The sequence below is a fragment of the Festucalex cinctus genome, chromosome 12, assembly GCF_051991245.1.
Source record: "Festucalex cinctus isolate MCC-2025b chromosome 12, RoL_Fcin_1.0, whole genome shotgun sequence".
In the NCBI taxonomy this organism is placed as follows: domain Eukaryota; kingdom Metazoa; phylum Chordata; class Actinopteri; order Syngnathiformes; family Syngnathidae; genus Festucalex; species Festucalex cinctus.
The window spans coordinates 28,012,060-28,026,971 of NC_135422.1; the positions used below are offsets into that span (position 1 = coordinate 28,012,060).

General features: G+C 40.6%; 1 protein-coding gene across 2 annotated transcripts in view; it reads right to left on the bottom strand.

Annotated features, from left to right (window-relative positions):
- Positions 1-14,912, bottom strand: part of LOC144031454 (transcription regulator protein BACH2-like) — a 152,055-nt gene that overhangs the window by 39,159 nt on the left and 97,984 nt on the right. For both annotated transcript variants that reach the window (XM_077538627.1, XM_077538626.1), the window contains exon 3: positions 11,585-13,000. In XM_077538627.1, coding sequence (XP_077394753.1) covers positions 11,585-13,000 — 1,416 coding nt within the window. The remainder of the gene's footprint in view (positions 1-11,584; positions 13,001-14,912) is intronic.

The window sequence follows — 14,912 nt, forward strand, 5'->3', positions numbered from 1 at the left end:
TTCAAGTACTGTGTAGTGGTAGGCTTTTCCTATCCTTTACCTTGTCAACTTCTATACATAGCTGCATGAGTCTCAACCGTCACATAATAAGGTTGCGATGACAGAGTGAGCAGTTGATGGTCATAAATCCCCTTGAGCCAATCTCAAGTTGTTTCTCTGTAAAGTGAATCACTTTCCATTTGTAATACTGCTATTAATAAACAATAATTGGGCCAGACCTGAAAACAGAATTACCAATATTGTGTTAAAAAATTATATTCTTCCTAGGTTGAAAACTTCTCAAGGGTGGCAGGGTATTCATAGATTTTTGTTACAGATCACAATTTTATGAGGTAATTCTAAGGGCATACTATAATTGCAAACAATATTATTAATAACAGCTTTGACTAACGACTTGGATCACATAAAATCAAATTGTGTTTTGGTCTCATAGACGAAGGTACATCCTTTTCGACAGTGGAGGACACAAATGGCACACCTTTCACGGTACCTACCTAGCAGCCCCCCTTTTGTGCATGTACTTTCTCAATTGATGAGGCAACTAGGTCAGGGCAAAGAAGTGGGACAGGCAACACACACGCATGCACACATATAAGATTCGTTGTGGAAATTTTAAATTTGCTTGCTACCTGTTGCAAGTCTAAAACCCACATTTAATGAAGGATTTATTGCAAGTTGGGCATGCAAAACTCCGGCCTCAACAGAATGGAAAGTCTTACATTAGTAGCTCTGCTCCTGCTTTGCTTTGCATTCTTTCAGCTGATAACTGCTTTTTTCGTTCTTTTTCTGGGATTTTTCCTAGACATATGCCTCGATGTGGCTGTACTACCTTTTTGTTTGGTAGATACAACCAGCTGGGCGCATTTTTCAACATTTTTTTGGAAACTCCTCACGATAACGTGAGCACGGCCTGCTAATCAGCACGCGACTGCTACTAGCAGCATGGCTGGAAGAATGATGCCTTCCATCTCGACCGATGAATACCACAAACTTCTTCAGAAGATGGCAGCGCTGGAGACAAGAATGCACCTCCTTGAAATGTTTGTGGAGGTGAATGGAAAATCGTGAAATGACACCACACTGCCAATGTCTCCAAACGGTGTTCATGAGCATGCTAACCGCCAGCTAGCTCCATCCACCGAACCTCTGTGGAATGTGTTGGGAGCAAAGCCAAAACTGAGGAGTCGTCGCCCAACAGCTGGACCTGACCGCCAACTAATGCCTGAGGAAACACGTCGGCTTATGCAAAAGGCTACCTCAACCCCAAGAAATCAGTCTTGGACGTTGGTACCAGCAAGAAAAAAGAAACCGTCTCTTTAAATCTCTATTTCAGTGAAAAGAAATGTCATTGGGGGGCTTTAATTCATTTGATTATCTTAGTCTTTTGGTAAAAGGTGAACCAAACATCGTCATTGTCATAATTTATAGACCTCCAAAACAAAAAGGCAGATTCATGGAGGAATTTGAAGAAATGCTGTCAGTAATTTGTACTGACTATGACTATCTGGTCTTAACTGGAGACTTTAACATTCATGTTGACAACAACTTGGATAAAAATACCAAAGAATTTTGTAATATACTTGATACTTTTGGTCTCTCACAACATGTAAAAGGTCCAACACACAATTAAGGTCACATTCTTGATCTCATCTCTAAAGGTGTTGACATTTTATCTGTTGAGGTGAAAGATCTGGCTATTTCAGATCATTCCTGTGTGTTTTTTGAATTACAAACAATCCCACAAGCTCAAACAACGACTGTCTCTTTCTCTTTTTCAACGACTTTCCATTCTGTTGAGGCCGGAGTTTTGCATGCCCAACTTGCAATAAATCCTTCATTAAATGTGGGTTTTAGACTTGTAACAGGTAGCAAGCAAAAAAAGGTACATAAATGAGAATACAAGCAACATGTTTATGGAATTAATGGCTGCATCACCAACTGTAAATGCAGAGACTGTTGATGAACTTCTGGATGAATTCACCTCAAAAATCTCGAATGTTTTGGATGCTGTTGCTCCTATTAAAACTAAGACCATTTCATCCCGAACTAAAACACCTTGGAGGTGTGCTACCAACATAATGACTTTCAAATCTAAATGCAGAAAAGCAGAGCGAAAGTGGAGAAAAACTAAACTCCAAGTTCATTTTGACCTGTACAGACAATGTCTTTGTCATTTTAACCAAGAGTTAGTAATAGCTAGACAACAACACCTTTCTGAAATTATTAGTAGGACCTCAACAATACACGCACTCTATTTGCCGTGGTTGATAAACTCACAAATCCCCCAAATCAAACAGCGCCAGAACTCCTCTCAACAGATAAATGCAATGAATTTGCCTGGTACTTTAGTGAAAAAGTACAAGCCATCAGGTCAAACATTGTGACAAACCAGCAAAATAACAAAATTATGCAGCACTTAAAATCACCTAGGAATAATTTAATTACCATGACAGAATTGGACTCAGTGGATCAAAATACTGTAGTAGACTTGGTTCAGCAATTGAAACCTTCCACGAGCTGTCTTGACTCAATACCATCTGGCTTTTTCAAAACCATTGTGAAATCTCTTCAGATCGATTTACAACAAAGAATTAATCAGGTGAGCTTCCTAAATCTCTGAAAGTAGCCGCCGTTAAGCCCATTCTAAAAAAGAGAACACTGGATGTCTCCCTGCTAGCAAATTATAGACCAATCGCAAACGTTCCCTTCGTAACTAAAATAGTTGAAAAAGTGGTTTTTAATCAACTCAGCAATTTCTTAATCTTAAACGGAATTTTGGATAAATTCCAGTCAGGTTTCCGACCTCATCACAGTACAGAAACAGCTCTGATTAAAGTACTGAATGATATAAGATTGAGCACTGATGCAGGGAAGGTATCAGTGCTCGTCTTGTTGGACCTCAGTGCAGCATTTGACACGATTGATCATAATATACTGTTAGACAGGCTGAAAACTTGGGTGGGATTAAATGGAACAGTCCTTAAATGGTTCAGGTCCTATTTGGAGGAAAGGTGTTACTTTGTGACTATTAGAAATTTTGAATCTGATCGAAAGGCCATGACATGTGGGGTTCCTCAAGGGTCAGTCCTTGGACCCCTGTTGTTCAGTCTGTATATGTTACCTTTGGGTCAAATGCTTCAGAACGCCGATGTTGACTATCATAGTTATGCAGATGAGACACAATTTGTATTGATCAATGTCCCCAAATGACAGCAGTTCTATTAACGTATTGTGTCATTCTCTAGAGCAAATTAACAACTGGATGAACCAAAATTTCCTTCAGCTGAACGAAAACAAAACGGAGCTCATTGTTTTCGGCAATAAAGAAAAGAGGATTGCTGTTAAAAAACAGCTTGAGTCACTGTCTTTAGAAACTAAAGAACAAGTTCGAAATCTTGGGGTACTAATAGACTCAGACCTGACCTTCAGCAATCATATTAAATTCATCACTAAAACAGCCTTTTACCAGCTGAAAAACATATCCAGACTGAAGGACTGCATGCTTCAAGCAGACCAAGAGAAGCTTATCCATGCTTTTATCTCCAGCAGACTCGATTACTGTAACGGTCTTCTGACTGGACTCTCTCAAAAGAACATGAGACAATTGCAGCTCATTCAGAACGCTGCAGCTCGAGTTCTGACCAAAACAAAGAGATCAGAACATATTACTCCAGTACTTAAGGATTTACACTGGCTCCCAGTCAGCTGTAGAATCGATTTTAAAGTTCTGCTACTCGTCTATAAATCACTAAATGGTTTGGGTGCTGAATATATCCAAGAAATGCTGATTGAGTACAAACCCAGCAGGGCTCTGAGATCTACAGACTTGGGCCAACTAGTGGAACCCAGAGTTCGAAGCAAACATGGTGAAGCTGCATTTAACTATTATGCTGCACACAGATGGAATAGGCTACCAACAGAAGTGAAGTCAGCCCGAGTGTAAATGCTTTTAAATCCAGGTTAAAAACTTTGCTTTTTTCTTATACCTTTGAGTAGGGATTTTTAAACAGCTTTAATTAAGTGTTTTTTATTATTTTAAACTTCCTTATGTTAAATGTTTTAAAGTTTGTTGAATAATGTTTGAAGATTGTTATTGTATGTTCTTTTTAGTAAATTTTGTAACCTATTTTCATTTATTTTTCTTCCTCTGAATGTTAACTACTGTTTCTTGATGCTTATGTGTTGTCTTTCCTTGTGTAAAGCACATTGAGTTGCCTTGTGTATGAAATGTGCTATACAAATAAACTTGCCTTGCCTTGCCTTACAACAGTCCACCGTCGAGTGACTGTTGCCAAAATGCTAACATTTAGTGAGCTAATGTCATGTCTGGGGTCACGCCAGGGTCAAGTTTGAGTTCTTGATCTGTTATGCTGGGTTCACGACTGTGAGGTCAAAGTGTCTGTTTTGTACTGATATAACCATCACATAACCATCATCTAGTTTCAACTTGTGTGGGCTATGTGATGTCAATCTTTAATCCTTTAGTTAGACCTTTATAATGTCGTTCTTTAGTCTTTCACTTGCTACAACCAATCAGATTGATTCACTGTCTGTCGGTGCAGTCTGAGAATTGTGTGTGGTTGCTGGATTATTGCTCTCTGTTCCTCTGTGCAAGTCTCTTTGTTTCTTGCCTAGTCAAGTTTGTTCTACACCTCTCGATATGAGTAAATAGCTAAAACCTTATTTGTGTCTGCGCTTTGGGATCCAACCTTCAGCACATGACACCTAACATCTCGTAAGATCAAACACTGAGTACAAAACACACAAAGACATATCAAAAAGGATTAAACCAGTGGTGTCAAACATGCGGCCCGCGGGCCGGATCAGGCCCGCAAAGCGGTTTAATCCGGCCCGCGAGATGATTTTGTAAAGTAAAAAAATGAAATAAAATTTTAAGTCGGACTAATTAATCAGCCGTCCACAATCAAAACATAATAAATTTGTACGTTCACAAGCAGTCCTCAGATGAGCAATGCAACTTGTATGGGGGAATGGTCCTGGATGTCATTATTTTACACACAACTTAAAGATATGGTTTGTTTTATTATTATTATTATTATTATTATTATTATTACACAAATACTTGGAGATATGACAAGGATTAACATCCTTATAATGTCATTAACTTGCCACACAATGCATTCCAGGAATAATATATATATATATATATATATATATATATATATATATATATATATATATATATATATATATTACACAAATACTTGGAGATATGACAAGGATTAACGTCCTTATAATGTCATTAACTTGCCACACAATGCATTCCGGGAATTCTATATATATATATATATATATATATATATATATCCATCCATCCATTTTCTTGACCGCGTATTCCTCACAAGGGTCGCGGGGGCTGCTGGCGCCTGTCTCAGCTGGCTCTGGGCAGTAGGCGGGGGACACCCTGGACTGGTTGCCAACCAATCGCAGGTATATATATATATATATATATATATATATATATATATATATATATATATATATATATATATATATGCAAAGCAGGTAGATTTAACACGTCCGGAACTCATACAGGCGCAAGTCTTGCCACGTGCCATTCGCATTTGTGTTACTTCTTGGAACAATATGATGACTAGAGGTGTGCAAAATTTCCGATTCTTAGATTATTCACGATTCGGCCGTGGAACAATCGAGAACGATTCACAAAAGTCCAAATTCCGATTATATAAATATGCCAAGGGAACCGAAACTAAAAGTGGACCGGAGCGAAAAGTACGCGGAACTGAAACGCAGTAGCGCGCGCGGTCTTCGGGACGCTTAATGGGACGGACCGAGAGTACACATCCACAACTCACGCCTCGACATTCAAAACAACAACAAGCATGGCTGAGCTGACCAACCCACCTCTTCGTGAGATCAGACCTGCTCCGAAAAGGCAAACAACTTCAGGCGGAAGTATCAGCTGGCTGGCTGCAGTGCGTCGGTTAGCGTTCTACAGGGCGCCGCGCAGTGATACGAATGAACGAACGAACAGAAAAGTAGTGGCTGGCGGTAATGGCGTCTGACTTTATTCAGAAAAGAGTATTGTGGTGGAAATGTATCACGCTTTTGAAAACAAGTAGTTTTTTTTTTAGAAGAAAAACGCTTTATTTCCGAGACCCCAGCCAGCTTGCTGGACTATTTTCCTCTCGTCCAATGTCGAACATGAACGCGTGTCACCGAACGCTGTCAGAAAGAAGTCAGTGCTGATCGCACACACGTGAGGATCAAATTGAGATTCATGTTAAAAAAGCCGAACGATCCCTTTAATGTTTACACGTTCATGTTTACACAAGTTAAAAAGCAGAAAAGCACTTGAGGGTTTTTTTTTTTGTACCTCTGAGAAACTTTAATGTTTACATGTTCATCTTTACACAATTTAAAAAGCAGGAAAGCACTTTTTTTTTTTTAGGCATTTGTATTGAAGTAGTAGTTCACATTGTCTTTCATTTATATCTCAGTGCACTTTTGAGTGGATAAAAATAATATATTTTTGCTCAATGCTATGTTTTATTCTGTTGAAGACTGAATATACTTAAAAGCTGTTGTTACAGAATGAGGACTTGAGTATTTTATTTACTGTTTTGAACTGTTAACTTGATACTGAAATAGTAGTTTATTTAGGCCTGAGAGGACGTTTGTACTATTTTTGTAACTAATGTACGAAACATTAAAAGCACCAAAATACATTGGTTTTTTTCTGCTGCCTGGGGGGAAATCAATAATCGTTTTATAATCGAATCGTAGCCTCTGAATCGTAATCGCAATCGAATCGTGAGGTGCCCCAAGATTCCCACCTCTAATGATGACAGTTGAGCTCCTTAATTTAGCCTGGCACACAAATAGCAAAAATATGCGTATAATTGGCGGCAATCGTTTTTTAAGTTATCTACCGTTATTTTACCGATGCGGCCCACTTGGTAATATATTTTCCTCCATGCGGCCCGTGAGCTAACATGAGTTTGACACCCCTGGATTAAACATTTTACCTTGTGGTCTGGTAATACTGTAAATGGGAACAGCTCAAATGTCAACATGTTCAACAGTATAGGAAGCGCCAAGTTTACACCAGCCTTCCATAAACATTATTTGCGTCAGCTAAACTCCGTTTAGCGCTGGCGTTAGTGAATTAGACGCTGTATATCAATGAGTCTCATTAGCATTGGGGTGGGCATATTATGCGCCAAATGTATGCAAATTACCTAATTTACGTACGCGCAAATACCACCTGCACACCGTGGCACAATCTGGTTGGCAGAGCACTTAATGATGGATTTCTCCATCTGTGCGTGTTTAGTGAATTAGGCACTCCCGGATTGCTCCATTTTTATCGGCTAGCGCCGCACAAAGGCTACGCAAACCTTTAGTGAATCTAGTCCTCTGTGTTTTTGACATTGAGAAACGGCCTTTGTTTACACTACCGTACTGCCACCTGCTGCTAAATGCCGGAAAGTTACTGTAGATATGCAACTGCAGTGCAGCCTCAATTAGTATAGCAGACTACAGCAAATTTAGTGGACGTCCGTTTTCGTTTGTTTTCTGAAAGCCGCACCAGAGGACTTTGACGATCTTTTATATTGCAATATATGGCAAATTTAACCTTTATTTATAACCGCCCACGGTCCATATCCACAGCTACTGCACTGAAAACGTAGCATCTCCTCCAGCGCCTCTGACACTTGAACGGTCACCAGGCCAGGTCAACCGGGGGCGGCAGGGGTGTTGTTGTTTGTTTATTTATTTTTTAAACAAAGCACAAGGAAAGGGCTCCAGTGCAAATTATTACTACTACTTCTTTTTATTTTATTTAATGGTAAATAAATAAATAAATAAATAAATAAAGTTGAGTTGAGTAAAAAAAAAAAAAAAGAGGCCTTAGAGCAGCACCCTCTCCAGCAAGTATCGCTTATAGATAAAATTTCTCCAATGTGGGACTAATATTATGCTGTTTTGCTGTTTCAAGTTGCTCTACTCTTTCTGTTTAAAATGACTGCAGCCAGACCTATGTGGCAATTGCAATGTATCACTGCTTTTACTTCGGCTCCAAACATTTCGATACCTGAGCAATTAGCATGTCTTTGCCATCTTTCTCCTATTAGTACCACCCTCCCTTCGTAGTAAGAACACTTGCAGAAATGTAGCTTTTTCGCTGCCAAGGAGGCGATGATTAATGATTGATGCTACGTTAACCTCCACGTCTCCACATCACATTTAACCATAAGTCAGTCAAGAAAGCAGCCACAGTGAGGTGACTTGGGTGAAACGTCTTTAGTTGTTCAGGGATTTCTTGTGTCTCACTGAGCAGTGAGCATGAAGGGCGATATAAAGGTGTAATCCGAGCTATTCTCTTCCAGTGAAGAACCTGACCACAGGGCACAATGTAAAAATTGCTTTCTCTCTGCCTTAGCGATTTATGTACACAGGTTGCTGTTTTTCTAATTGCCTTGGATTTCCCCAGAGATATAAAACGTGTCAATTTAATTTCCCTCTGCACATCATTCCAGGTATGGGGCAGAAAATGCAAAACGCCTTTTTGCTCATTTTAGTTATGACTCTTGGGATCTGCATCTGTCCTGAGAATCCAGGCCATTGACAGCTGATGTTTCTACACGTGTGTGAATGCAGGGGTTCTGATATAAAATCTGTAACTGACCTCAATAAGAAGCACTCAAGACGGTCATGTCCGTCAGATTTACTTTTTAGACGGAATTGCTGCAGAGAGCCATACCAGATCCTGGAGCTATAATATTAAATGTTGGTGACCGAAGGCAAGCCCCTTGTACATTAGATTGGTGTGGATGAAAGGACTCAAACAGGAGAAGAAGAAGATGAAGAAGAAGAAGAAGAAGAAGAAGAAGAAGAAGAAACAAAGCACGAATTAAAGTTGGTTTGTCAGCTAGAGTATGTGCAAGTTTTACTATGCAAGCAGGCAATTTGGCGTGTGCTTTCATCATCCCAAATGAGGATTTGACTACTTTCCCAAACGTCTTTGGATCATTTAGGTTATTTTTAGTTTCACCAACATAAACATGCCTTTTTAACAAGGGTTGTAAAGCAGTTTCTGAGCTGTTTGAATGTCAGAAAGTCATCCTCGCTATAATACAGTGATTGTTCAAAATCAAATCATTTGCAAAAATAGAAAAAATATGAACTTTTATGAGGGGAATTAAAAGATGCATTGCTATGCAATGTACGAGCTGTTCGGTCCCTGTACAACCGCTGCCAGAGTCTGGTCCACATTGCCAGTGAGTCGGATTCATTTCCAGTGAAATGAATATTATAATGTCCAGGGTTGGACTCCGCCAAGGTTGCCCTTTGTCACCGATACTGTTCATAATTTTTATGGACAGAATTTCTAGGCGCAGCCGAGGCGTTGAAAGGTTAGGGTTTGGTGGCCTCAGTTTTGCATCTCTGCTTTTTGCAGATGATGTGGTGCCGTTGGCTTCATCAAGCCGTGATCTCCAACTCTCACTGGAGCGGTTCGCAGCCGAGTGTGAAGCGGTTGGGATGAAGATCAGCACCTCCAAATCCGAGACCATAGTCCTCAGTCGGAAAAGGGTGGCGTGTCCGGGTCAGGGATGAGATCCTGCCCCAAGTGGAGGGGTTCAGGTATCTTGATGTCTTTTTCACGAGTGAGGGCAGGATGGAGCGGGAGATCGACAGACGGTGCAGAGTCTGCAGTGATGGGGACTCTGTATTGGTCCGTCGTGGTGAAGAAAGAGTTGAGTCAAAAGGCAAAGCTCTCGATTTACCAGTCGATCTACGTTCCAACCCTCACCTATGGTCACGAGCTGTGGGTCGTGACTGAAAGAACAAGATCCCGGATACAAGCAGCTGAAATGAGGGTGTCCAGGCTCTCCCTTAGAGATAGGGTGAGAAGCTCGGTCATCCGAGAGGGACTCAGAGTCGAGCCGCTGCTTCTCCGCATTGAGAGGAGCCAGCTGAGGTGGCTCGGGCATCTGGTTCAGATGCCTCCTTGACGCCTCCCTGGGGAGGTGTTCCGGGCATGTCCCACCGGCGGGAGACCCCGGGGACGACTCAGGACATGCTGGAGAGACTATGTCTCTCGGTTGGTCTGGGAACGTCTTGGGATACCGCCGGTGGAGCTGGTTTAAGTGGCTGGGGAGAGGGAGGTCTGGGTTTCCCTCCTAAAGCTGCTGCCCCCGCGACCCGACCTCGGATAAGCGGGAGAAGATGGATGGATGGATTGCTAGGCAAAGAAAAGCAAGGGGAAAAAAGGTTTTACAGTACAGTGGTACCTCTACTTACGAAATTAATTGGTTCTGGAAGAAAGTTCTTAAATAGAAAAATTTGTAAGTAGAGACGCATTTTCCATGTAAATGCCCTAATCCGTTCCAAGCCTCCCAAATTTCAGACATAAATGTTTTACAAAGCATAAAAATGCATCAAAACATGTAACAAATACATGTTACAATTAGATTATTGCACAATAAATGAGAGTTGTGCATAATGTAAACAAAGAATAGAGTAAAGAATACAAATGATGGTTATTTACCTTTTTAACTGCTGTCCTCATCGTTTTTTGCCCTCTGGTTCATGTTCTCCTCTCTCAGAAGTGTTTTTTATTTTATTTTTTTGCCTGGTGTTTTGTAAAGAACTGATCCATGGATGTTTTTTTTTTTTGTTTTTTTTTTTTTAAACAATCCTTCGTTAATGTCCAATGCAAACATCATCTTAGTGAGCAAACGCCTGACTGGTGAACACTTTTTCTGGGCGATTCTTTTAAACAAATTCTGAAACTTCATGGAAACTTCCGGTATGGCGAGGCATCTTTTTTTTTTAAAAAAAGGCCCGTCTCGTCGCAATTAAAAACTTGCCTTCATCAATCACAAATTGTTTGAATTTTTGCACAAATTCGTTGGCCGTTAGTTCATACTACGAAAAACTATCGAACACCTCATGGGCTGCGGGATGAATGATGAGGACGCTGTATAGACACCGATCTAGTATACGCTCATACCTATGGTAGAGGTTCCTCTTAGCCAATGGGATGCCAGAAACATGCACAAACACCGATCTAGTATACGCTCATAGATACCTATGGTAGAGGTTCCTCTCAGCCAATGGGATGCCAGAAACATGCACAAACACCGATCTTGTATACGCTCATACCTATGGTAGAAGGTTCCTCTTAGCCAATGGGATGCCAGAAACATGCACAAACACCGATCTAGTATACGCTCATACCTATGGTAGAAGGTTCCTCTTCGCCAATGGGATGCCAGAAACATGCACAAACACCGATCTAGTATACGCTCATACCTATGGTAGAAGGTTCCTCTTAGCCAATGGGATGCCAGAACGATGCACAAACACAGATCTCGTATTTACGCTCATAGGTACCTATGGTAGGAAATAGCCATAGCCGAAAGTATGTTGCGTTCGGTAATGTATTTTTACCTTTCGTATCTAGAAATTTCTTTCGTAACAAGAGGCAATATTTTCCCGTTGAGGCGTTTCGTAACTCGAAAATTTCGTATGAAGAGACGTTCGTAAGTAGAGGTTCCACTGTATTTCATAGAAGAGAATAAGACATACAAACCTCAGGTCCAGATACTCTGATGCCACTTTCACTGTCTCCCTCTGAGAAAGACCCCGACTCGTCGCTGGAGTTTCCACCACTGGCACCAAATCCTTGCTCACTTTTGATCTTAGTGCAACCCTGAGAAAAGACAACCTCTTGACTATGGAGGTCCCTAGGCTCTTCCCTGCCGGCTAGGCACTGAGATAGTCCAGAGATGCAGCCAGAGTGCGGGGATAGGGAGAAGTCAAACTGTTGCAGGCTGGAAGGTGGGCTGCCACTTCCTCCATCCTCTGCATATGAGAATGAAGAATGGGAGCTAGAAGTCTGAGTTAGTGGCTCAGAGAGGACAGGGGAATAGGCTGACGTCTTGACAGGAGCACGGCAGTTAATCAGACAGGAGCTACCAGAAGAAGTTTTATCAATCTGCATCAAGCCTGGGACCTTTTCATTGAACTTTTCATCCCCATAGTGAGTCACCAGTTGATGCTGATCACTTACTGCTGAAGAGAAAATGACACTGCGTCTGTCTAGCTCTCCGTCGTGTTTGGATGAGGAGGCTTTAGGCGTAGGCCTGTCAATGTTGGTCAGTGCTGCTGGTACATCTGCAGTGCCGGTTTTTAGGTTCACCATTGCTTCCCTTTTGTCCTTATGTCTGTGTTTGATTAGTTCCCTGTAGTGGTTGAGGGACAGTCTGTTGGAGAGCAGCTGCTCTATGGTGGTGCCTGGTATGCTGCTAAAATCCAGCCCTCCTCTTTGGAGGTATGAACGCAGGCAGGACGAAGGTGAGCCCCTGCTTGGAGAATGCTCAGCTGCTACAGGAACCCCTTCTACCTCTAATTCCATCTCCAATATCTCTTCTGTAGACAAATCTTGGTTGCATCCGCGCCGATCATCTCCTTCGTCCTCAAAGGCAGGTTCCTCTTTGATTCTGGAAGGGCTAATAAGTGCTTGTGTAACATCACTGCAGTCTGTGAGCTGTGAGCTCACTGGGCTGGCAGAGGTATGGTTGGCCAAGATGATATCATCATCCTCATCATCATCATCATCATCATCATCATCATCATCATCATCATGAGTTTCACTGTTGTGCTGATATTGATATTTTCTGTATTTAGCGCCTTGAGGAATGTCAGTAGGAAGTGGGGTTGTGGTTGCTACATTTCTGGTATGTTGCCTGCTGTCTGTAGAATTGTCTGTGTATACAGTCTCCAAAAAGTTATTGGCCGTGTCATTTTCATATTCCACCTTGCCATTACTGGTCAGTTGACTGTCATTCTGTAGCTGGGCTTGAAGGAACCGGAAACAAGAATCCTCCAAATTGTGAACACCCAGGAAATCCGCACACAGGATTACTTCATGGATGTTCTCTCGACTTAAAACAAGCTTGGCTGTGTAGGCAAACTGGAGCAGTGGGGCAAAACCCTTTGCCGTAACCTGTAGGGACAAACCACAGTTGCAGTAGACATGATCAGACTTTAAAAAAGCATTAGAAATGTTCCAAACAAATAACATCAGCAGAAAAACCAATGTGCAAACTAAATGTTTGCTACAATATCGTCACATACAGTTGAAAGAGCAACAATTAGAACTCTTTGGGATGACCTGGATTTCAGAATAATTTGTCATAATGTGATTGGACAAACTGAATTTGAATGGGGCTGGGACATTTGAATGATTTGCAAATCATGTTCAAACTATATTTAATCGAATACACTCAATTAAATGGCTGGGTGTATATCATCGATATATCGATATTGTATCGATACGCCTTTTCATATCCCAATATCGATACATAAAACCATGTATCGATATTTCGAACTGTCACAACAATGTAAATGTCATGAGTGTTTAGTGTTTATTTTGTCACTTTATTTACACAGCCTGTACTGTGTTTTTTTGTTTTTTTGTTAAAACAAATTATTAATGTAACTGCAATGGATTCAATTCTTAATGTAAATATTCACATTTTTACTAATGCATTAAATTAGAGCAAGAAGTTACTATTTGCAGCATTGGTACTTTTGACTGTCTAAAATAGTTGCTGCATGAATGAACATTGTGGATCGTGAATCAAATCGAATCGGGCCCTTGTGAATCGAATTGATTCTGGAAATCTGAATTGATACCCAGCCCTACTACACAATTATTAACTACCTGCTTAATCGATGGAATAATCAACAGGATAATCGATTCTAAAAAGATTCATTAGAGACAGACACCTTGCCCACGTTTGATCAAGTAATGCACAAAGTCAGCAACTTGAACATATGCAACATTATCGGATTAAAAAAACAACAAAATTAATGTAAAGCACAGACTAGAAAATTAAATTGAAAAAAAATTATGTATTCTTTTTTTTTTTTTATTATTATACTGCTTGCTTTGCAAGCAGTACATATTACTATTGATTATACTTATGGTATCTTCTTCTTATGCTGCCGTTTTAGAATTCATCACGCACCTTTTAAAGAATCCGCACAAATGAGGTACCAAAAGATGTGTCTCAGCCTGATTCGATTCAGCCTACTTTGAATTTTTCAAGAGGGTGAGTGAAAAAAACAACAACAAAATAAACTAGAGCTGCGAGCAGCTATAAAGGGCCCTCGCAGCCCGGGCCACGTTGGGGTACTTGCACGTTGGGGAACTTGCACATTGGGGTACTGGCACATTGGAAGCAGAATTTCTTTGAAAATGGCATGATAAACGTGGATTTTTTTTTATTTATTTTTTTGCCAGGTGTGATGAGTGTGTCAAGCTCAATGGGTTTTGGTGATTGTTAAGATCTGCAAAAATCAGCGTCTTATTTTTTATTTTTAGGCAATGAGTTGCCCTGATTGGTATTTTTTGTAAAAGTGTATATACACATCATCGCTCGTTGTACTCATTGCACAATGTTACTTTTATTGTCCAAAGGGGCAATCAAAAATGAATAAAACAAAATGGAAATGTACATACGTTTGGATCGGTGTGAAACCAGTGAACAATTTGAGTGGTGGAAACTAAAAGAATATTCATAAATGACTTAGTTATCACACTTAGAATGAGTGTACATTTTTTGTACAAAATACCGTATGTGGGGTATTTTTTTTTTTATTCCTCAAGGGCTAGGTGGCGCTGCATATATAACTGAATGTTGTCATAGAGATAACTTCAGGCCTTGACGATAAACATACATGTCAAGTTTGGGATTTTTTGGAGCATGTACCGGGGAGTTATCAAGCATATCCTTTTTCATTGCGAAACACAAAATTTGATGCCCCGCCCTCATCATATAGTATTTCGAAAAGTCAAAATTTTTCCCCCTGTCGTTGGCTCAAGCCTTGACATGGTCCAGGCCAAGTCTTAA